This window comes from Sceloporus occidentalis, unplaced genomic scaffold, assembly GCF_023333645.1.
Source record: "Sceloporus occidentalis isolate IW3139 unplaced genomic scaffold, rSceOcc1.0.p SCAF_79, whole genome shotgun sequence".
NCBI lineage: Eukaryota > Metazoa > Chordata > Lepidosauria > Squamata > Phrynosomatidae > Sceloporus > Sceloporus occidentalis.
The window spans coordinates 2784158-2807559 of record NW_028317059.1 but is presented as its reverse complement, the minus strand read 5'-3'; the positions used below and the strand labels follow the sequence as shown (position 1 = coordinate 2807559).

The following is a 23402-nucleotide window of genomic DNA, read 5'->3' as shown; positions in this document are numbered from 1 at the left end:
TATTGGCACTGGGTTCAAACAGAGTTTAGTTCACACCGTGGGCAGGTCCCATCCTATTGTTTGTAAATTTAAACTGGCTGTTTCTTGAAGTGTCTTGAATTTTACATGATTGGACTTGAAAGTTGTCATGACATAATAAACCTTGTGAAATGATCATCTCGCCCATTAGAGGGACACAATTGCTTTTGGATGCTTGTGCATGTAATACCGAAACGCACAGGGACAGGTCGCTGAACCAATGCAATTTTGTCTGACACGTAAAACAGCAAAGGACACGATGCTGATAGTAAGATGTTTATTGACTCCATGTTACAACAACATGCTCTGCACCTTCCCAATCGCTTATATTCGTGTGTTGATGTTGAAAGTTCCATCAGCTGTAGTCTGCAGTCAGCAGAGGTTATGATCGGGAAAGGTGTAAGCGTTTCAGGGTTCAGTTGATGTCTGCATTAGACTTTAATATGTGAATGTTCGTTGAACGGTGTCTAGGTGAAAGGTGTGTTGACAAATATTGGGCATTTGGCACATATTCTTGGCTTGACATCGCTGATCAGATTTCAGAACAGCTATGTTTAATAATCTAGGGCGCAGATAAGTGCTACTCCCTGTTTTATCCAGTGCGTCTGGGGCTTGCTGCTGGGCAGTTCCACTGCAATAACATAGTTGGTGGAATGGCCCGTGGTTGAGAGAGTTCCTAGAAAACAAAAAGAACATCATTGTGAAACCCAATATACTGGAGCATTGTGTAATTCCAGACAGTAAAATGTGTCCTGTCCCTCTCACCTGCTCGTGTCAGAGTCTTGTAAATGGGACAAAGGTATACTGCAGATGTTTTGGGCTTGCGCTCAGGAACCGGGACCAACCAGATCACTGACATTTCTGTATAAAGCTCCTTGGGATGAGACTCTGCTAACTGCATTGTTGAATTGTCCCATCGGGCGCCTTCTAGATACAGGCCATGTATATAACATCCTTCAGAGGGACGCTGCTGCAACTCTGTAACTGATGCCTTCAGAACCTTTTGAGACACGAAAATCAGTTTAAAATGAGAGGTTTCCATGACATTATTACACAACACCAACTACAGAACACCACTTTTCTTTTTCCTGAAGAACCATAGCATCAGGATGAAAGTAAAACCTTTATGCGACAACAATCAAAATAATGAATCTCACCTTAAAGTCAAAGGAGATGGTGTCAATGGATATAACATGTTTCCTGGCAAAATTCTGCAGAGTACCAGTAAGAAAAGCCTGCGGGAAAAAAAAGCCACTGATCCAGAACACAGCAGGTATTCCATCAGAGATCCATTTCTGAAGGAACTGGATGCGCTGCAGAAGATCTATTACCCAGGACGCCAGAGGCTTCAAGGAGGGATAAGCCTATGTAACAAGAAAAAGAACATGAAGGCAAGTTTTGGGTTCATGCCAATGTCAATGTGTATGCAGCACATACAGAAACATATGAGGAGGTAACATGATTTCCACCTTGTTAAAAGTCCACATGGTATTCCATGCCCAACCAATATGACATTCACACAAACTAAAGATTGGTTTGTTTGCTCTAACCTTTGATCGCCAGATTTCTGGAACAGAGTTGTTGTAGAGACTGTTTGCCATTAGTTCTAGCTGAGAAGACATAACAACCTGTCCCTTCATTGCTTTAAGCAAGTCATTCAACGTCTGGGAGAGGACGCTCAGGAGGCGATTATACCTGTGGGGACAGATAGCATTTCTTTAATCTGTAAATAGTGCATGGAATTCCTGCTACCTGCATTTAACGACTTCTTACCTTATAACCTCTTGTATTAATACAGTATTCATTGACTCCTGGTACATAACAGGGTATTTTGACATCACTTCCTGTACAGGAATGGGCCGAGGAACCTTCTTCAGGATGCTCTCCACGATCTCTTCTACCATCTATTGGGTGTTGAGATTAATTTGTTACACTTAAAATTATAATGTTTTCTCTCACTATTCCCATAACCTTTGGAATGGTTTCCTAACAAACCTCATCGTGGCTCCCACCGCTGGCCTGAGCTTTGGGTTGCAATGTCACAAGAGAACCAAGCAGAGCAAAGCTTTCATTCTGAGCAAAGGTGATGTTGGCATTTTCATGAAGTCCAAAGAGTTCTGTGAGGTCATTGAGCGGTAGCGAGCGGATGTACTGTAAGTAACCCTGTAAAAGGAACAAAAAGACACCCAATGTTGTATAGTTGTTTAGGTATCAGTGTGTTAAACACTGCAAGAAATATACACAAATAGCAAGGCAAGAAAACCTCGCTGAACATATTGTGTGGAAACCAGCCCATGAGAAGGTCCACCATTTTTCATAACATGTACCATAGACTACCATTTTTTTAGGGTGCTGTGGCACACAAAATAGGAGGTGCTTTATGGTAGCCCCACCCATTCTTCCACAAGCCCTGCCCACTCTCCAAGAATACCCTATTGTACTGGTCTAGGAAAAGGCATACGAGAGGAACGCTTACATTCAAGTCGTAAGCCGGGCTGATCTGATGATACATGCCAGACTCTGAGAACTTGTGACCTTCTATTAGGACCGAAGGTTGGTAGAAGTCCTGCAGGATGCTCAGGAGGCACCGTCGATCCCAGTCATCCGTAACACGGCCTCCATAATTGATTTCTCCAGCAGTGTATCGAAGGACCTGTCATACAAGTAAAAACTCAGTATGTTCTGTAAACCCTGTGTCCTCAGGCGCTGCATTCATGCTGTGTATATCACATGTGCTTTGTTTATAACTAATACTACCAGATGTTTATTGTCAGATGTAGTCACCTTGTAAGGGATTTCTGTATATTCCTCGAGGAACATCCTAAGTTGAGAGATGCAGATCCTGAGGTCTCCGTCTGTAAATTCATACGGGATGTTAAATCCCAACGGACCAAACTTCCGTCTCTCCAGTGTGGCTCCATGGAACAGGCATAGAGACAACAGGAGAGCTTTGTACTCAGGAACCTGTTGAGCAAGAGGGTTGTCAGGATCGGCAGGAGTGTAAAACGAAGGCAGATAAACAAAGTAAATGTGATAGACATTTAGGGTAATAGTTCATAAAACTGTAAAGTGTAGTAGGAGAGAGGTGATTATATATATAGTCCGCACCTTACTGCTCTCGCTCAGCTCAGCATCACTGAGACTGAGGTAAGTACGAAGGAGATTAGCCTTCACTCCTCGTGGAGGCTCAATGGTAAGTTTAGAGCTGTTCTGCAAAATGGACACCGGAAACTGATTACTGGGCAAACTGGTGAGCCAGATGCGGAAATCACGGTGCACCTAAATATGAAATAAAGGAGTTGAGCGGGGAAAGTCTTGTGCACAATGTTGAGGATGAGGGCAGGAATCACAATGCAAGAGATCAGGGAAGCACATACCTTATCTGGGTCAATACCCTCTATTAGCCTCTCCAAGGAAGGCATCCAGCTGGGTGCTAGATGGCAATTCTGGAAGAAAACCCACTTCCCACGTTCCATTGCACTTCGCATCATTGCTTCAGCCCGAGGACCCTGTACCAAGAGGTAAAGCAGGAAAATGGGCACTCATGACATGAAGGCAGACATGCCCAACCACCAAGATAGACGCAGAGAGGTTAGAGGCAGGTTATCCTTTGAAGCCCCTAGAACTGGACAGTGCCCTGCAAGACCATATGAACAGATAACTGAAGTGAAAGTAAAGGAGAGCAATACCTGTCCCTGTCCAAGCGATATCGCAGTTAGTTTCTTGGAGAATCTCATCTCTTCTGCAAACTTGTAGAGAGCAGCAGCTGGGTCAGTGCCGGGAGAGAGAATGAATATCAGCGGTGTGACAGGGGAGGACTCTCGGTACACGGCTCCCAGGTCTGCTGTCTAAATGGAAATAAGTTCAATGACTTACAATTAGTAGGTACACAGAAGTGATTTTTAACATGCATGCAATGCCTTCTCTTATAAACAACAGGGCATCGCTTGTCAGGGTCCACTCCCTCACCAGACTTTGGCTTCACCAATATGCGGCCGCAGGAATTACACCTTTTAAAGCATTGTGATAATTAATATCTTATCTCACTATATAAAGTCCCATATGTCACCATGGGAATTATTGGTCACTCTGGCTCCAATCATAGTGCAGTAAGTGCTTGAACCCACTATTTTGACTGTTCGATGAAGGTGAGTGTGACCATAGGGTAGAGCGAGGCAGCATGTGTGTGACACTAGAGGAGAGAGACATGATCTGTGAAAGACCAGCGGTAGGAGGACACATACAATACTTGCGTGAGACTGTAAGGTGGTGGGGGAGAGAGACAAGACTTACGTGAGACAAAAGTGTGAGGGAGGGGACTGACTCATGCTGAAAATGCTTTTTAATAATGGGTATATTTGTTAGTAATGCGCATATACCCACCATTAATCAAAATACACAACCCATAAAATACACTTTCATCTCATTTTAGCGTTCCCACTTTTAAAATGGTTTTGATGGTACCTGAGGCTCTATGAACCGCTGTCCCAGGTGCTGGCACACATAGTCCTGCATCGCATTGGTCACTCTGTCCCCTCGCAGACATCTCAGAATGAGAATCTTCTGGAATGAGTCCAGAGACTGTCCCCACTCGCCAGGGAGCGGCTCCCTAAAAAGCATCATAGACGGTTCACATAATGTATCTGATAAGATAATGCCAACGGGTGATTACAGAATGTTGAACACAAGACGCTGTCAACTTCGTGATATTCTAGAGTTAGTTTAAAAACAGGCACTTCCATGATAAAAAGCCGGTGTTTGTCTAGAACAGAGCGAGAACACAATATGCAGCTCCCTAAAATTCAGGGGGTTAATCACAAAACAAATACATATGAAATCATTTACTATTCAATGAATAAACCCGGGATCTATGTGAAAACAAAACAATAATTAGTGAGTTCTATTTAATACAAATATTAACAATATGTGCCCCCTGGCAAATGTTAGATTTTCTCCAAATTAAAGAGCTTTCCCACAATAATCACTTTGGGAGAAAGTAGAATTTGCTAGGAAGAATTTGTGGAGTTTTGTGAAATGCCCACAAACCTACGTTTATATTCAGGAGGACCCTTGTTGCCTTGTAAGTCTAAATTGCTATGCGTTGCAGATGTATGGCATGGTAAGCTATTTGGTATAGAGGTATGCTATTTAAATCAATAAATAACAAGTCCTCCTACCGATGTGGCTCTGGGCTGTCGCAGATCTTCCTGTATTCTGCACCGTGTTGTGTCAGCTGCTCTGTCACTTTGCTGAAGTTCCTTAGTGCACTTAAGGCTTGTATGTCTCTCCAGGCCCGTTCGGACAGCCACTCTGGGCATGGATTGTCTGCCAGGGTGGCTGGTGTGCCGCCTGCAAGCAGAAAGCGCCATTCCTCCTATTGGACAAAAAGAGAGCTTGAAGTTTGAAACAGTTGTAATGCGATTTACCTATTGCTGTGGTTTTTAATGTCCCCCCTTCTAGCTCCATATTTTTACTGAATGTCACAAGAGAGAGCTTTTTTGTTTAAATAGGAAGCTATGAAGTTTTTTTAAGTGGCACTCTAGCCATCATATGCACTTTAATGCTTATAATAGCTGAGTGGTCGCATTAAATTTGCATAGGGTGGCCCCCATGTAAGTAGCTTCGGGGGGGGCACATGTGCAAAAAGCACTCCAATTAGTTTCAATGGCAGAGCTTTCCTGCCATTGGTTGTCAGATGGCTTCCATAGGTACAGTAAGTCATTATTATATATAGCTTTAATGAATGAATATTAAAGTACCTACAAACTAATACAGTACTTTAATATGCATGTAGTGGCTGCTTGTGACACTGGTGCGTCCCTTTAATGTTTTGGTTTACATTATTTCACATATCATGCTTTTTTCCGCCTTTTGGTTCCATGTTATATGTAAACCAAACAGCCACTATATATTATAGCCTATATTGTTCATAGGAACGTTTTCTTTTGTGTCCCTTAACAGACAGCTCTACAAGTCAGAAAGAAAATAGGAAACAAAAAAAAACCACACCAACATGATCCAAGAAGCACGCTTTTATGTATACATTATACTACCAATAAATTCCCTTTTGAAAAGACATTTGTATTTTTGGGTTAGATTATATATGGTTTGGTTTTTAATAGGAAAATCTGACCACTCACCATGTTAATGAGTCCTTGATGCATCAGGATTCGCACACACAGCAAGAAGGAGAACATGAGTTTATGTTTCTCGAAGAGACTGCGACACACATTACTGAACAGACTGAAGGTAAAATATGCATTTATATTTTCTATCCTTTTGTCCACCGATTCTGAAAAAGACGTCAGAGATCAGTTATTAAATCTGCCCAGCTCGTAATCAGCCAATAATTTATTTTACAATTCCACTCCCTTTTCATTTGATGTTCAAATAAAATGAGGGGATGATGGTTACCAGAGTGCAAACTATGGGTGAGTTTGTTCTGAGACATACCGGGCCCTATAGATCACCAACAAAAGGTAGAAAACTAAAAAAGGCGGAATTGCCCGATACAGGCATCAGCTTCTACACCTTGCTGGTCTTTGCTAATCTCACCCTTGCGAGATGGGGTATTGGACGACATTATGGCATTCTGTATAATTCAACATCACGTCAGGTCATATGAATATTGACATCAGATATTTCAGACGTACCTGCTCTTTCAGAGTTGGCGATTGCTGCTGAAAAAATACCAAGGAACCACTCCAGCGAATATTGATACATAGGATCCACGTTGGATAAATCCGAGACACAAAAGAAGAGGATCCGTGTCCTGACAGCTACAGGGACGTACTGATGTCTGGTGGTATCTATATCCCGCTCTGTCTGCTCCGCTACAAGCACTTTGGCCTGTGAAAAAAGTCATATACTGGATGGAAGACAGGCAGCCATTCAATGTACATTGCCACAGCATCAGCTAGCATCAGAGTAGTCATGTGGTGATACATATGCACATTCAACGTGATTATGAAGCCGTCAGATCCTCTACATGCCACTCACCTTGATCTCCCCAGCCTTTAGTTTGGAAGCCTCCAGTACTTTAATCAGGTCCACGTCATCTACAGGGTTTCCCTGCGAGGAGCTAAGGCGCATTAGAATCTGATCCTCAATTTCCTTCAGTTCTTGCCGCATCTTGGCATTGGACAAGATCAGCTGGTTCTTGGCTTCTTCCAAATCTGGCCGCTCCTCTGCCACCACTTGGCCCAGTAGCTGATCCTCTAAACCGCTGCAGAACACACATCAGCCACGGGGTGAAACCATGTTAGACCCGATGGATGTTAGGTATAAAGTTAAGTTACAAGCAGCTATCATAGGAAGATGGGACTTGTCCTTAAGTCTAGTGAGATAATGTGTCTGGTTAATGCTTTTTACCTTGGGGAGAGGGTGAAATTGATTAGCGTGACCTTGGTACTGACTTCCGGTGGATAATGTGGATTGGGTAGCTTGGTTGTGATGTACATTCGAAAGTCATCATGGTATGGGATAACAGCATCGCCTAATCTCAGTACCGTGCTCCCCTGTTGCTTGTATGTCTGAAAACACAGAGAGATACGTTGATAATAAAACTGACGGTCATGAACCGGTCAAAATACAACAGCTGCAATGGATACGTGCTAATGTTGGTTTTCTGAACTGCAGGTCAGGAGGAATCATTTTGCTACCTACTTGTTTTAGTAGCACAGGTTCCAGGGCAGGATCCAGCTCCTCCCCAACGTTTTCCAGCATAAATGGCTTTCCAAAACGTATGGCATTCTCCAAACTTCTCAAAAAATCGCGGTCGCTGAGCTTAACCACATCCAAACCATTATCCTTCTCCTGCAAAGATAATAAATAATGGAAGCTGTAATACAGGTTCATACTGAGTGATCACAACTGACCCTGTATTGTGTACATATATAATCCGAAGCCTACTTTGTTACTCCAACCGGACCGTTGAGGCCTCTTATTGAAGTTTAATTAACCAGAACACCCCAAACACATTTGGTAAATGGATCAGACCTTCCATCTGTAACTTCACCATTATTACTGAGATTTCTCGACGTCCTCAGCTTACCATGTTCTTAATCCACTTGTTGGCCTGTCCCTGTGGGTCAATGAAGTGCGGCCAGCGCTGGGAATACTGGGTTATCACCCCATTCTCAACAGACAGGGCGTCATTCGGGAGACCTGCGATCTAAGGAGACAACATAGGCCTTAGCTTTCGTAAAGCCTTCTCAAATAGTCCCGGGAAAATCTTTATTCCGATCATCACATCTTTCATATTCTACCTTACCACAAGAACAAAGATTTTCTGCCTCACCTGCCAGGAGCGGATTTTAACTGGATCCCCCAGAGTGGCAATTAAAGATGGCTCATTAGTGCAGGGGACTTTCAGCTCCTTCATTTTCTTGGTCCACTGATCAAAGAGTGCTGTTCGATAGGCACCCTATGGAGACATTAAACACCATGGTATAGATTCTAACTGATAACTCAGACATAGCCAAATACTATACACACAAGCTCACATCTAAAGGAGCCATATGATACATAGACACATCGTCATTTCATGCATACACTTTACATATGCATTTAAAAAATGTGTGAAGATTGAAGGTGATACCTTTTATTGGGCCATGTAGAAAAAGATAGATTTCAGGACCCCAGCGATCTCATCTTCTATGTTGGCTCAATAAAAGATTTCACTTTCCACTAAATCTTGATTTTGGACAAAAAGCTTTATCTATTTTCCCTATAAAATCTGTTATCAAATACATGATGAACTACACTTAAGCACAAACTATGTTGGTCTGCATAGCATTAGACCTCTTACCGTGAAGGGTCCAAGGTATGCCAGAAACCCGGCACACAGCAGCAGGTCTCCGGTGACATTCACCAGAAGATTCTCCAGGTCCAGAACGGTGTCCTGCCAACGTTGCCGCTCCTCTGCCAATCCAGAGATGAGCTACTCGAGACAATCAATCAGGTGGTGAATTCAAAGAGAATAGCGATATGAGCAAGGAAGAGACACACAAAGTCAACATCAAATACACAAGTGAGGTCTGCCCAGCTCGTAATCAGATTTCCAATCATTCCTTTTACAAGTCTACCTCCATTTTTTTTTATGCTCAAATAAAACGAAGGGATAAGGGTTACCAGGGAACATGCTTTATCGATAACCAAGTTAAAACACAGTGTTGAATCTGCCCTGTGTAAAAACATATGACAGATATATAACTTCTGCTCTTAAAGGAACGTTTTTCTTGCCTTGTCAGCGCGGCCCAGTTTGAGTTCGCATTGCTGGCACTTATATTCCAACTCCTCTTTCTTAGACACGCAGTCTTTGTATTTTGCTTGCAAGGTTGCGATCCCATCTTCCACCTCAGTCAGACGAGCTTTGGCTTCATCTAAGATTTTCTGGGTGACGGCCAAGTCCTCCTGAGCCTCTTGCAGTGCTTGCTAGGAGCGAGATAAGCAAAGCATGCCTATGTGTTAATAAGGTCCGTGCATTTAAAATGGTGTCAATAAACAGATCGATATATTATTCTGCGTGAGATGGCAGATAACAGCGCGTACAATGAGGTCTATGTAGAAAACTTGTTTGAGCTGTGTGATTTTTGCGAAGTACTTACCCGCTTTGGTTCCACCGCTCGAGCTACAAAGTGATACTTGTGCATGGCACGAACCCACTGACAGATGGAGGTACATGCTTTGGAAACCCGAGCGATGGCTGCAGGCTGGAACTCCTCGTTATCGATGTATGGCTGAATGGCTTTTATAACAACATCAGGAATATTGTCCTGCAGAGAATGAAGAGGAACACAGGTGTGGATAGGTCCTCCCAGCAATGTCACATCACATATCGCAGTCATTAGCATTATAATACCCTTTACAATCACTCAAAAGTCATATTGTGACAGTTTATTGAGGTACCCACCTTGTCAAATTTAAAAAGACCTTCTAGGAACTTGCTGGGGTCTTGAAGTAAACCTCTTCCTGGTTCCCAGTAGTCGTCTATCTTGCTCCCAGTTTTATCTCCAGCAATTTTTTTAGGCTTGATCCCTTTCAAGATGCAGACAGCCTCGATCACCAGTTTGACACCCTCAGGGGGACGCTGCATCGCTCGCACCTTAAGTAGGCATATTACATACAAAAACTATTTACAATTCATTGTAATAAAAATCATTCAGAATTTCCTTTAATATTTGTCCTTTCTGTGCACACAGAATTAAACCTTTATATACCTTGTTTGTTCTTTAATGCTTATTGTCTAAGCTGATACCCCAAAAAGTACCATATAAAGGATCTAATCAGGGTTTAAATGCTGTGTAAAGTGCTTATGATTCCAGAATCCCATATATTTGGTGTGGAATCTAAGGGAAAAAGAGCACTCAGAGTAGTTCAATGGGCCTTTGCCACATGTCCCTCTTTGCCAGCCCTCTCCTAAGCTGTGCATTTGTGAACATTCTTTTCTTTATTCGCACATCTTGTTTTTGCCCTCCTATTCACCCTCTTCGGCCCTCATACCATTTCAGTTTTTTTGCCCATGCCTCAAGTGCTCCACTAGTCCTCCGGGCTGGCAATAGTGGTTCTAGCGTTCTTGACTACCATACCTCAAGCACCTTTCTCCTGAATGCTTGCTAACCAACACTAAAGAGGTGACAAGGCACGCCAGGCAACCACCGATGTGGCAGAGCCAGTCCTGCTCATTCCTAATGTTCACCATCAAGGACTTTCACTCGCCTCAGTAACATCGTTCCTGTTGAGTGATTTCAGACTGGCCAGGGCAGCATCCAGTGCAGGGAGAGCCTCGTCAAGATCCTTCTGAGCGTCATCGGCAATTTCCTGAGCTGTCTGGGCCTTCTCAGATGCTTTGGCCTCCTCTACTTGCACTGCGCGTCTGGTGATCTCGGCCACAGCTGTGTCCTCCTGGATGACATTTCCAAGACGCGAGTCAAGCAGCCGAACCAATCAGATTGTGAGTCGATACATTCGTTTAGGTCAGGGATGCTCAAACTGCGGCCCTCCAGCTGCTGCAGGACTACATCTCCCATAATGCTCCTTCAGCTAAGGGGCTGGCTGAGGAGTATGGGAGATGTAGTCCTGCAGCAGCTGGAGGGCCGCAGTTTGAGCACCCCTGGTTTAGGTATTATTACACTACAATAAAATACTAAAAAAGGTTTATTTCTACACTCCAATGAAAAGTATCCCGCTGCAGAAATATTTTCATTTCCAAGCCTGATCTACAAAGGTAAAACATATATCTTATGCATTTTGGATCACAACCAGAACATTCTGGTACAGGAGGAAAAGCAGGCCCCACTCTTGTGCAGTCTGTTACTTGCTATGGCAGTAAGACCACTTTTGAAACTTTGTGCCAGAAACGCATTATTATGATTGTGTTCTGGGAGGCAACTGGGACGAAAGTGTCCTAAGGCATAGTAAAGGGCAAATGCACAACTAGAAGGGACAACAGCACTACATTCTTTGAAACTGAAGAAGGCGACGTACCTCAATCTTTTGCATTGTCGTCACGGTGTCCTGTGCTGCCTCCTCCAGCAGGGGGCGCATGGTTTCCAGTTCCTCCTGCATCTTTGCAACATCCTCAGCTGTGTGAAGCAGCTATGGAGACATAAAGCCACGGTTTAGCGTGTTATTAATTATCGATTTATACAGAGTCGCCACAATCTGCGCAATCGGTACAAATAAAACATAACTAATAGTGCATCACATACACAGAGTAGGGCTCTGCTCGAGCGCCCTTACAATCTAGAAGATGATGATGAGCTTGAATGGTCACTAGTGGTTGGCATTTGTTTAAAAGTAGAAAGAACTAGGACATGAGACAACCAGCGCTTAAACATCAGGGTCTGTGGGTTGGCATAAAGAGTTCAAAGACAGAGAAGCATAGGGAAGGGGACTGTGGGACAGGGCTGAAACAGACGTCAGAAGGTCATGAAGGTAGACAGTAACACAATATAGAAAGGTTGTGGCCCCATTTCCTCATTCTTGACAGATCTGATGACTGGTGAACCTTCTCACCTTGTCGAGGCCACTCTTCATCCTGTTCTTGGCAGTTTTAATCTCCATCATCTTCTTACCGATAAGCTTAGAGTATATACCAAGCAGCTCCAGGTAACTTTTGGGTGTGATGTAATTGTGTCGTGAAAGTTCTGCCAAGTACTGCTTGGATTTTAGCGCGACCGATTGGTGCATTTCCACACACATTTGAATCTGCAGAGAGTCAGGCATGGTTACAAGGGTCAAATGTGTATATCTATGTTTGTAAATTGATCTCAGCTGCATGTTTTCCAATGTGTCCTCAAACTTACCATGCCAGAAACAACAGAGTCTCTGGACTCGAGCTCAGGAATCTCTACCAAGAAAGAGGAAGCAACAGACTGCAGAGCCTCTTCTGGCCACTCATCAAACCAATCAATGGTGCAGCAAGTGACCAAGGACGGGAACTGTCTGAGACGAGACCGGAACACCTCCCCGATTGGACTTGGCAAGAGAGAGAGGAGACATTATGGTTGCACATATACAAGGGCATAGTGGTGGAAAGAAGAATGGGCTGAGGACCAGATGACAGAATCAAGATGTAACTTTGCGTAAGCCATAGGAAGAAGTGGAATGAGTGTGAATTGGTGAACGTATAAGCATTGTTTAAAATGATACACAGCTATTATACAAGACAGCACAATACCTCATACATAGCACGGTGTGGATGTTGCCCCTCACTCGTCGGGTATAAGCTGCCATCAGGTTGGCTTTTGTTGGTTGCTGCCCCATGTCCTGCACAATAGGCTTCATGACATTGACAATCTGATCCTGTTCCTCTGGCCCGTACAGGTTGGGAACATCACCCGAGTTTAGAATGTTGTTAATGTCTTCAAGAAACGACTCGTCTTTAATCTGCAGAAACAGAGAGAAAATGAGCCTGACTGCATCTGGTATGTGACAATTTTGTGTGTTACGGAGCACACATGGGTGTTGTGTGTTACTAAGTGTGCAAACGGACATCTGACAGCAGTGAAGTGTATGCCTACAGGAGGGTTTAAGGTACAGATCTGGAAATAGTCATGTCGTGTTTTTTGTTTTAGTGAACAGTAAGAAGTATTTTATGTATCATGAAGAAATACACACTGACGTTGAGTGTTCAAGTGTGAATAATATATATATATATATATATATCTTATTAATGGAACAAAGTTATGATATGTTTATGTAAATAGCAGCACTAGAACTACTGAAGTTAACGTACTGGTTCCGCCATTATGGATGAAATACCTGGGAGTCTGTGAAGAGAAATGTTATGGGTATGTTCTGAAGACCAGCCTTCAGCAGGATACCCTTTATGTCTTCCCTCCACTCAGTCATTCCATAATTTTTTGATAATTCAATCTGGAAACATTCATATTCTGACCTGAGAAGGTAATATACATTGTCTATAAGAAGCAGGGAAATAAAACTAGAAGAGAGAGAGAGAAGCCTATACAGACACTTGAAGATAAATCCAAGAGTCTTTTCTCTGGAAGATGATTCTGTAGACTCCTATGACAGCCTCAAGAGGCATCTGACATATTTTAGCACTTAAACAAGATAAGCCTAGGACAGCCATCAAACTTTTTAGACACTCTATTAACAGTGTTCACAGCATAACCCTGCAGCCTACTACAAAAAGAGTTGCTCTTACATGTGATTTGCCAAACGGGTGAGAGACTGTCTTCCGCTGCCTCCTACACCCAGCAGAAGAGCATTTCCTAGGGGTTGACGTAGAATACGGCTAATTCGACAAATGTGCTGAATGGCATCCAAGAAGAGAACCAGCTTCATCTTTGCTGTATTAACCTGATTGAAATCCTCCATGTACTCTTCAATCACCCGAAGAAGCTAAGGGAAATAGGAGATAAATGAGGAATATTTAGATCGCGATTGTATAAAAGAAGCCTGCAAACCTGGAAGAGTTACGGAAACAACAGTTATCAAACACATGGCCATTATGTTATTACCTTTTCCCGATCCACAATAAGTTGGTAAGTCTTGGTGTCTGATCCAGGAGACATAAAATCCCCATAAAGCACTGGCTGTTGCGGAAGAACCTCCTGGAAGGTGGCCCCAAACTCCAGCATCCTGGCTTTCATCAGCTCATCGAACCAGCTTCGGTCTTCTGCATTGACTAACCTGTCCTGGAAAACGCGGCAGGACTCGTGGTACCACAGCTTCAGGAGCTGATATTTGTCCTAATAGAAATACAAATGGATATTTGATGACACATAGAAACTAAAGGGCATGAAACCTTCTCAGACCCATTGGCTGCAGTGGGCTGTCATGGAAAAATGGAACCGAATCTGGAATCTAGAGAAAGTACATATTGTGGAGAAAACAGATTACTAACCTTTCATATCTATTAAGGTATTTTCTGTACATAGGTCTGGAGAAGATAACATATCTTTTTCTTGTCCAGAATGGTAATATTATCTACGGTATTATCTATGCTCAATTTCCAACACATTTATTCACTAATGGGAGGGTTGATAGCAGAGCTTTCAGGAGAGTTGTGTTTCAGCTCATTTACTTCATTATTCAGCATTAAATCATTGTCTATTGTTGTTGCTAGACACATCCCTCCGGATACTCACCTCCATTTTAGTGGCTTCCGCCATTAGCATTCCTTGAAAGACTTTGGACAGGTCACGGAGGTTGAACGTGTAGTGAGACTTTGCTGGTGTTGGAAGCAGCTGAGATATGATAGTATTGTACATCTTGATGGTGGCTTCCACCAGCTCCCCTGTCAGGTGCTGTACCGCTGGTGCTGATGCTGCCAGGAGAAATAAAACCGGTTCTTAAACCCACCACAAGATGACACGGAAGGGCCAGCCAGAGGTCCCACAAGCAAAGCTGTCTATACAGAGGACAGGCATACTATGTACAAAAGTAGGTGACAAATCATAAAGGGAGCCTAAAATATGAGTGACTGTGAAAAGGTTTACTGTCAAACTGTGATTGGATGTCACATGACTGCACTCTCTTCTTAACACCACACACTCATATTGCTCCTCACTGCTCCTCACTTACCGACAGCTTCTGTGGAACTTCTTTATCCAAATATCCGAGTTAGAAAATGGGAATACTTAATACGTGGAACTACTTCAGCTCAGCACTCACAATTATGTCTTTATTACTCTCTCTCATATTGGTTTCACATCTCCAAGACACCATTTACATGAACCCAACAATCTGAATGCTTTTCCTAACACCTTCACATCTCTATGTGCCTTCTCCCCTTATACAGCTATCACCTACCTCGCTTTACTCATATAAGTCCTGTTAGGGCTCGTACATCAAATTATTCCCTTTTGTGATAATTCGTTTTCGCCCCTTACCTGCTGAGCATGTGTCCCCTTTGCATCACTTGAGTCTGTACTTTATATTGTTTTCCTGCATATTACTGTCCTCTTATCTACATAACGTTATGTCTTCTTCCACCATGATACCTTTCTTCCTACACACTTAATTATTTTATCTCCACAACAGCAGTCCTCACCATGCTTGCATCAGACACTTACCCATCCAGCTGCCAAGGATGCAGGAAAAGATCCGGCTTTTGCTGTTGTCGGACATCTCGGTGAAGGCCAAGTAGTTAAAATGACGGGTAAGCCGTGCGGACACTGGGTTCCTACCACCCCCTGGAGGTCCCATGGCACACAAAAAATTGAGATCCACTAATTTGCGGAAGACCCCTGCAAACAGATAAAAACAATCCCATTAAAATACTTTATGTCGCTATGCGTGTTGCACATATCTTCCTATACGTATATGAAATGTCCCATATTAGAATACTCTACAGCCAAAAGAAAATAAGCAGAACAAAGAATATGCTACGGCTACAGCCCCATGTCGATGGTAATACAGCCAGTGTTCGTTTTTTGCTGCTGTGTATCAAACCTTAAAAAAAGTAATATCTTTGCAATTTATTCGGCAATTTATTTGGCATAATGTGTTTTTTTTTTATTTCTTAATTTACAAAATTAATTTATGTGCAATTTATAGCAAAGATTTAGCAGACAAAACATTTGTTCTGCCTTTTACAACACCAAGAAGAGCTGGAAGTGTGTGCTGGACAAAATTTTATTTCCTGAGAGGGTGGTAGATCTACCCAAATGGGTTGCCCTGTTAGCCTGAGTAAGGCTAAGTGTTACCTTAGGATATTTCTCCTTGATCAGGAATTTGCTCAACCCCACTCCAGCAAAAAAAAATTGATCGTGGTGTAGGAATCAGCCCACAGAAAAGTTTTATTTGCTAAGCTGTAGCAGCAAGATTTGATCGGTTACTGTATTTAACCCGATGACGTGCCAGGCACGTCATTGGTCCTTAACTATATGTTTTTCTGTGACTTGCCTGGCACATCATTGGTCGCTAAGGGGTTAAGAAGTAGAAAATATATCCATTACTACTTTGTTAAATAGCACGTTCTAATATGCACTATGCATCAAACAGAAAATGACCAAATATGTTTATTATTTAACATAATCTTTCCACATGAGTCCGTACCTATTTGCTTTCGGTCATACCATCCACCATGGTCCATCCACTGTCGAAGGAGCTCGATAGGCGGCTGAGCTCCATATGTCTCAAGAGCCGGCATGTTCAAGTCATCAATAAAGAAGATAAAATAACGTCCAAGGGGTGGTCCAAACACCCCCTTCCTCCTGCAAAAATAACGAGATGCATGAGACCTTTCTGTACTCTACACCTTTTTCTATCATTCTACATTTTCTGATAGTACGAAAACAGGTCTTATTGTCACCATAATGGAACTGCTCCAGTATCTGCAATGGTGATAAGACAATTTTCAAAACTTGCATTAGAATCTCCTCAAAGGCATACTTTCTTAATTGGAGTTCAACTGTTTAGCTATTGTCATCCGACTCTACTTTAACATTAAGAGGGGCAGAATTAAATTGGAAGTGCACCTGGTTACACACACTATTGGCAAACAACCCTGAAAATGGCGCTGTTCTCAAGTGCCTGCTCTGCCTCTTGGGGAATCTAGTTATGGATAACATGAGTATTAGAGAATGAACTGTGATGGTGGGACCCTTAATTCCGAGTCCATGCCTTTTCACTATACTGCTAACATTGGAGATCTAAGTACACATTGCACAGCGTCTAGGCTTTCTGTGGGTACTATGGGGGTCCTTACCTCTTATCCAGCTTGCTGTCAATAAGATCTTGAGTCTGATTGGCTGAGGTCCGGGCAGAAAACATGAGGAAATGGCTGATGTATTCCATGGGAAGGTTCTTAAGCAGCTTGTCAGAAACAGTGAGAGTCTTCCCTGTACCCGTAGGACCCACACATAGAACCTACAGGTATAGAAAGAGGAGCCATGTATACTAGCAGTTATCAAATACGAAGCACATAACATTTTTGTCTGGAACTTGGCTCATAATCACGGCAATGTGCTGCCACTGAAGGACAGACCGACTCGATACTTACTCAATACCCAATGTCTCACTGGCATCAATGCAAAGCTACTTAATGTATACCCAAAGGCTTGCAATTATAAACGTACAATCACTCTGTCTACAACCCTGCTTTGCAAATTTACGCTTAAGTGCCTACCAGTGTATATCATTAGTCTTGCCAGTAATAAACCTTAAGCCGCTTATTCAAACCCAAACGTTACATATTTAAAAGCTCACCGGCCTTTAATGTATTGACTTTGAAAACTCAAATAAAGCAAATATTTGGAATAATATAATCAGATAATAAATACCATTATAAAGTATTTTACTGCTACTGAATTTAAAACTTTTCTACTTAAAGGCCGCATTAGCTACATCATTTACCCAGAAATCATTATATATATATATATATATATATATATATATATATATATATATATATATATATATAGTTCTTGAGAGCTTCACACAATACACATTAAAAGATAGGGGTGAATTGAGTTGATGTTGATAAAAATTCCTCATGTTTTTAAATATTTTTAGAAGAACACATACTGAATAATAGGAGCGTTCATCTATAAAATATTTACCACTGTAATATTCCAAACTTGATGTCCTATATATATATATATATATATATATATATATATATATATATATATATATATATATATATATATAATCCCTGTTCCCAAAGTTCCAAAAATTCATGATCATTATATGCTTTTTGAAATACTCACTGGCTTTTTGTTGGTCAGGAGCATCCCCAAGAGGTGAGACATACGCACTGTATCAAGCGTTGGGACAATGATATCCGCATAGCTGGTGTCAGGGGCAATGGTAAAGGGGGCAGCAGAGTCCATCCAACCGATCCAACGCACCTTAAGAAAACAAATACAGGCAAAATCGGCGTATGGATGCACTAGATGGTGAGGAAGACACTCTCGTTGAATGATGGTGCTTCATCAGGAACAAAAACAGGTGTGCTTGCTTTAACAACATCAACGGATCCATTCTATATAGGCTACTGCTTACCTTCCTCTTTATATCCTCATCATCCTCATCCATTTTACTGCTTATTCCTGCATCATCCAGCATATAGTCATACACCAGTCCCTGCTCGGGGAAAGGCATCTGTACCTGTGACCAAAGAGAGAGAGAGAGGCACAAAGAGAACAAGAATGAGGACTCATAACAAGGGTAAAGGTAATTTCTGCCCTATAATAGGTTTGAACACAGGTCACATTAGGAAAGATCCTAATATCAAGGACGAGAGAGACTTAGCGCAAGAGATAGACTGAAAGGATAGAAAATAAAATACAAAAAACACGGATAGAAAAAAAGACTAAAGAAATCAGAAGGCGCTAATCCAAATACAAAAAAACACACACAACAAAAACATAAAAACTGACTTCATCAACATGTTAGGCAGATTTTCAACAGCTATGGTGATAACGCCATCAGTGTACTTTCTAGGTGTGACATGACTAACTTTAGAAAATGGAGTAATACAATTATTGAAACAAAATTCTAGGGACAGGAAAATTCTGAATGTTGATTAAAAACACTTTCAAATATAACATTAAAATGTTACCTATAATATGCCCGAACGCTCAGATCCTTCCAAGAATGGATTCTTTAATCATGTTGTGATTTTAGACATATCCCCTTGTGAATGTCGTTATTTCATATTACCAGTACAAGTCACTTAAAATAAGTCTAAAACCCCCCCTAAAACCCTTCCTGCTTCCGCTGCACCCCTTCAAGATTTTGATCCTCCGCAATACATATGAATCCTAGCCTGTCATCATGTGACCAAAGTAGATGGTACTTATTTGATGAAAGAGGCTGTTGCCATAGCAGCAAAATGCATCTCACAAGTTTCTTAATAAGAGGACTTATAAGTTGAAATATCTACTTCGTATTCTTGATTGCCCTCCGTTAATGTTTTTAGATGAGCAAGTGTAAGAGTAAGCTAAACAAATAAATGGCTATTTCTTCACATGATTTCTTCCCAACCCATTGTCTCTTATCATCTTCTGAACATATGCACCTTTTGCTGTCTTGCATTGTGGAGCTTACTAATGATTTATCTGGCCATGATACTTTGGCAGCAGCCACCATCTCATTACTTACTAAAGATCTTTCATCTGTTTTTGAACTTGAAATCCGCCAAGAAAAAGGTATGAAATGTTTTATGCACACATTTAGATAACAATGCTTTACCTTCTCTGAGTTCATTCTGTCTCTCAGCCATGTGTTGAACATGATCCGACTATCTGAGTCTCCGGTGATCCCTACGCTCCAAATAAGAGAGAAGAAGAACCACGGCTCTACCAATTCCTCTATCCGGCTCAGCCTCTCCGGTGGAATCTGCTTGTGTCCCTGGGAATACAGAAAGCAGGTAAGTAAATGAATTATTATCTGGAATAATGGTCCAAAACGAGGGGTGGCAATCTACATATCAAGGATTAGTTGTGATGTATCTTATCCAATAACACACAAAGGAAAGAACCGTTTGAAACACATTAAATGAGTGATGTATTCCGTTCCAATATATGCACTCTTATAATATCAGCACTTATTATCATACCATAACCTTTATACTAGATAGCCCATTACCTCTTGAGGAATAAATGGCTGAATGAAACATTCCATGAGCTTTAACAGACTCTTCACCAGATTGCTGTCGGTGGAAGCGATGATCTCCTTCACCGACTGACGCACAAATGTGATGGCATTCTGAAAAATATTACGTAGTGCATGTTGCCTTCACATGAACAAAGTTTAAAGCAACTTAATAAAATGTTTTCTATGAAGAGGAAATATCACTGTCACCACTTTTAGCAGAACTCATTCATTCACCAAATCTACTAATTTTAATCAGTGCAATATGTTGAGATATTTAAAGGTAAGGGAATAATTTAATGCAAGTTTGGTTCTGGGGCAAAAGTAGGTAAACTGGCTCACTTCATCAGATGTTATTTCCCCCACCCACCCTTACAAAGTCTGTCTGAGCCAATCAGCAGCTTATCCATGGGGAGACATGATATGACAAAGAGGAATAATCATGCAGATCTCTAAATTGTACCATAGATGAAGTAGCCTCGTCACGTCAAATGTCATTAATCAATAGAGCACGATATCTGAAATGATGGACATTTCAAATGAACGTTTGATCAGGAAGAGGAGGCTAGGTGCACATTGGGACCCTCTGAGCTGAGTGTCAGATGGTGTGTTTAAAACATGTGGATATATAGTGCTTTCTATAACATCAACCAGTGGGCCATCCAACAATATTTTGATGCATCTCCAAGCAGTATATAGATCTTCAACTGTAGAAGTGTTCTTACCTGCAAGAAGCGGGAGAATAGGGACTCCAGCTGCTCAGTGTAAGGTTTCAAAACATCTGGGATACTCCTGAGCCAGCATTCAGTGAAGGGTGTCAGCCCGAGGATACTGGGCTCCAGGTAGACCATGCCACAGCGAGAGACGGTAGCGGGTGATGCTACTGCCAGATCCTGCACCTCAAACATCATGGTCATCGTCTGAAAAGGATATTCCATGTGACTGGGGTTGGTTAGACATCAAGGAAGTCAGAAACAAACTCAACGTATTACATGTCACACAGGAAGATATTTACAAAACTGGTAAAAGTTAATGTATCAAATGCATCTGTCATTTGTTTCGCAAAGGAACATTGTCAAGATAAAGACAGAGTGTCCCATAGGACTTGTCGGTGGATGTGATCACACATGTTCTGGCGGAGTGGAGGAATTGTCACCCGTGTATGCTACACAACCTCAGGCATTTTGAAAAGATTTTGTAATCTGATGTGTTTTCTCATATGATACTTAAGACACACTCTGTATTATAGGACCTACTAATGCCTGGGAATCTGAATGATAATTAAGCATTATTACTGGCTTCATTCAAGATAAAGGGGTAGTGCAGGACAGTTTCAAGTCCACTGTCAGAAAAAAGGGGACTTATGTGTCATATCATTGGAACTAATGTGTTTCAAACAGATGAGATGAACTAACTGGACTTTTGAATGCACATGTTTGGATTGTAATATTGGTTGGATGAAAGGAATCTTGGCAAATTTGAACCTAATAAAAGCCTCATAATAAACAACAGGACAGACATATCATTGTCGGGCCGGCCCGACAATGGAGCCGAGTGAGGCTTTTTTTAAAGCGAAGAGAGAGAAAGGGGCGCCGAGTGGTTTTCGCTTACCAAGCTGTCAGTACCCGCTCGGCGCCCCTCTCTCTCTCTCCTCTGCGGCGAGTCTCCCTGTTCGGTCTCGTTGCCGGCTTGTAATGCTGAGTGCCGGAAGATTTCCTCATAGCCGGCACCGAGACCGAACAGGGAGACTCGCCGCAGGACTGCTGAAAGGTAAGTACAAGGGGGGGGGGGAGGGTAGATAAGGGGGGGGCGGCATTTTAAAATTCGCCCCAGGCGGCATTTTACCTTGGGCCGGCCCTGCGAGAACCTAAAGTAACCATTAAGGCCATGAACCAAAGGAGAGGTTAACATCAGTGAGCATTTTTAAATGACAAGTGCTTTCAATGTCATTCAGTATCAAGAAGCTTCAATGTCTATGTTTGGGGTACCTCTGTAAGTTTAATGATTTCTCCTGAGCTCAGACAGAGTTTTTTGTTGTCATCCAGGACAGTATTCATGTTTTCTATCCAAACAGCATCCACAGGTCCATCAAACATGTACCACTTCTTGTCAGGATCTGCTGATGTGGCACCACCTCTGATAAGTGATGAGAGGATCCCATCTGTCCTTTAGGGTCAAGAACGATGAAGTATTATTTTCGAACACGGATGGGCAGCACTTGTTTGCTGAAAATTCGTAAAAATAATAATCTTCTTACCATTCGTGCGTAAGGAGGTCAAATTCTCCGTACAGCTGACCCATGGTAATTGATTTAGGGTTTAAGATATAGTAATGTACTTTCTCGTAGGTCCCACCACTAACTGAAGGGAGACCTTGCAGTGATGACATAGCAGCCGCAAGGACCTTATAACACTAAGAAAAAAAAGCACAAACATTCAAAGACAAGGTAAAAAATTAGACACGGAACCAAGAAGTATATGACATCTAGTGTTCCAATCACATCAACAATATACCAAATAGTAATATAAAGTATGAAGTCGAGAGGATGAAAGTATAATGGCAATCATACTGAATGTCCCTCTACGCTGATCTCTACCAAGGAAGAACCTTGAGTGGTTATACGTAACAGATACAGCATGTCAAACACAAGAAGCAGATATTAGGAGCAGACTGGTGACCTGACAAACACAGGCAATGCTTGTATTTCTTTCTCACCTGAGTTTTCCCTGAACCTGTAGGCCCTACAAGCATCAGGCCATGTCGTACGACTGTTGTCTCATACAGCTGAATGCACTTTGTCACAAATCCTAGCAAAAAAAACCAACTATTTTAACTCAAGTACAATTTCGAAAGGAAAAAGACAGCTGGACGGCAGCCGTAGAGAATGTTGTTCTCTTATCTTTAAGAGCTTCTATATTCAGGATATCACTATAATGACAGCTAACAGCATTCCAACCAGACAAGAAGAGTACAGTAAAAGTTCTTGAAGGTGTTTTCTCACCATCAACATCCTTCAGATTTTTTTGGATGCAGGTTTTACGAATTGCTTCCTCTAGGCTGCCATAGTCAATTGGTTCCTCCTCGATCCTTGGAAACAGATCAGACACAATACCACTGAAGAGCTTCAGGTCATCTTGAAGAAACTTGGGCACGTTGACATCACGAATGGCCCGAAGGCAAATTAGTTCCTGTGCAGAAGTAATCACAGTTACAGTTCATCATCATCTTTTTATTCCCAAATATGTGTCATAACCTATGGTTCTGCAAAACTGTAGTAACATAGAACAAAACATGGTTAGTAATCGCTTAAT

At 42.0% G+C, this 23402-nt stretch overlaps 1 protein-coding gene across 1 annotated transcript in view; it reads right to left on the bottom strand.

Annotated features, from left to right (window-relative positions):
- Window positions 1–572: 572 nt before the first annotated feature.
- The window catches only part of LOC149285423 (dynein axonemal heavy chain 1-like), a 37038-nt gene continuing 14208 nt past the window's right edge, over window positions 573–23402 (bottom strand). Inside the window, exons 33-77 of the mRNA XM_089495360.1 lie at window positions 23093–23279; window positions 22807–22898; window positions 22349–22503; window positions 22080–22257; window positions 20817–21011; window positions 20086–20205; window positions 19690–19848; window positions 18499–18603; window positions 18204–18344; window positions 17201–17361; window positions 16549–16706; window positions 15564–15737; window positions 14637–14815; window positions 14007–14237; window positions 13691–13887; window positions 13285–13420; window positions 12701–12909; window positions 12327–12498; window positions 12037–12228; window positions 11506–11616; window positions 10738–10923; window positions 9932–10123; window positions 9627–9794; window positions 9262–9453; window positions 8828–8959; window positions 8318–8443; window positions 8072–8191; window positions 7684–7833; window positions 7390–7550; window positions 7018–7243; window positions 6672–6867; window positions 6159–6310; window positions 5196–5392; window positions 4483–4627; window positions 3708–3866; window positions 3396–3527; window positions 3127–3297; window positions 2803–2982; window positions 2495–2671; window positions 2014–2181; window positions 1792–1922; window positions 1569–1713; window positions 1176–1382; window positions 784–1018; window positions 573–694 (exon numbers count right to left, since the gene is read on the bottom strand). Of these exons, the coding sequence (XP_089351486.1) occupies window positions 573–694; window positions 784–1018; window positions 1176–1382; window positions 1569–1713; window positions 1792–1922; window positions 2014–2181; window positions 2495–2671; window positions 2803–2982; window positions 3127–3297; window positions 3396–3527; window positions 3708–3866; window positions 4483–4627; window positions 5196–5392; window positions 6159–6310; window positions 6672–6867; window positions 7018–7243; window positions 7390–7550; window positions 7684–7833; window positions 8072–8191; window positions 8318–8443; window positions 8828–8959; window positions 9262–9453; window positions 9627–9794; window positions 9932–10123; window positions 10738–10923; window positions 11506–11616; window positions 12037–12228; window positions 12327–12498; window positions 12701–12909; window positions 13285–13420; window positions 13691–13887; window positions 14007–14237; window positions 14637–14815; window positions 15564–15737; window positions 16549–16706; window positions 17201–17361; window positions 18204–18344; window positions 18499–18603; window positions 19690–19848; window positions 20086–20205; window positions 20817–21011; window positions 22080–22257; window positions 22349–22503; window positions 22807–22898; window positions 23093–23279 (7422 nt within the window). The remainder of the gene's footprint in view (window positions 695–783; window positions 1019–1175; window positions 1383–1568; window positions 1714–1791; window positions 1923–2013; window positions 2182–2494; window positions 2672–2802; window positions 2983–3126; window positions 3298–3395; window positions 3528–3707; window positions 3867–4482; window positions 4628–5195; window positions 5393–6158; window positions 6311–6671; window positions 6868–7017; window positions 7244–7389; window positions 7551–7683; window positions 7834–8071; window positions 8192–8317; window positions 8444–8827; window positions 8960–9261; window positions 9454–9626; window positions 9795–9931; window positions 10124–10737; window positions 10924–11505; window positions 11617–12036; window positions 12229–12326; window positions 12499–12700; window positions 12910–13284; window positions 13421–13690; window positions 13888–14006; window positions 14238–14636; window positions 14816–15563; window positions 15738–16548; window positions 16707–17200; window positions 17362–18203; window positions 18345–18498; window positions 18604–19689; window positions 19849–20085; window positions 20206–20816; window positions 21012–22079; window positions 22258–22348; window positions 22504–22806; window positions 22899–23092; window positions 23280–23402) is intronic.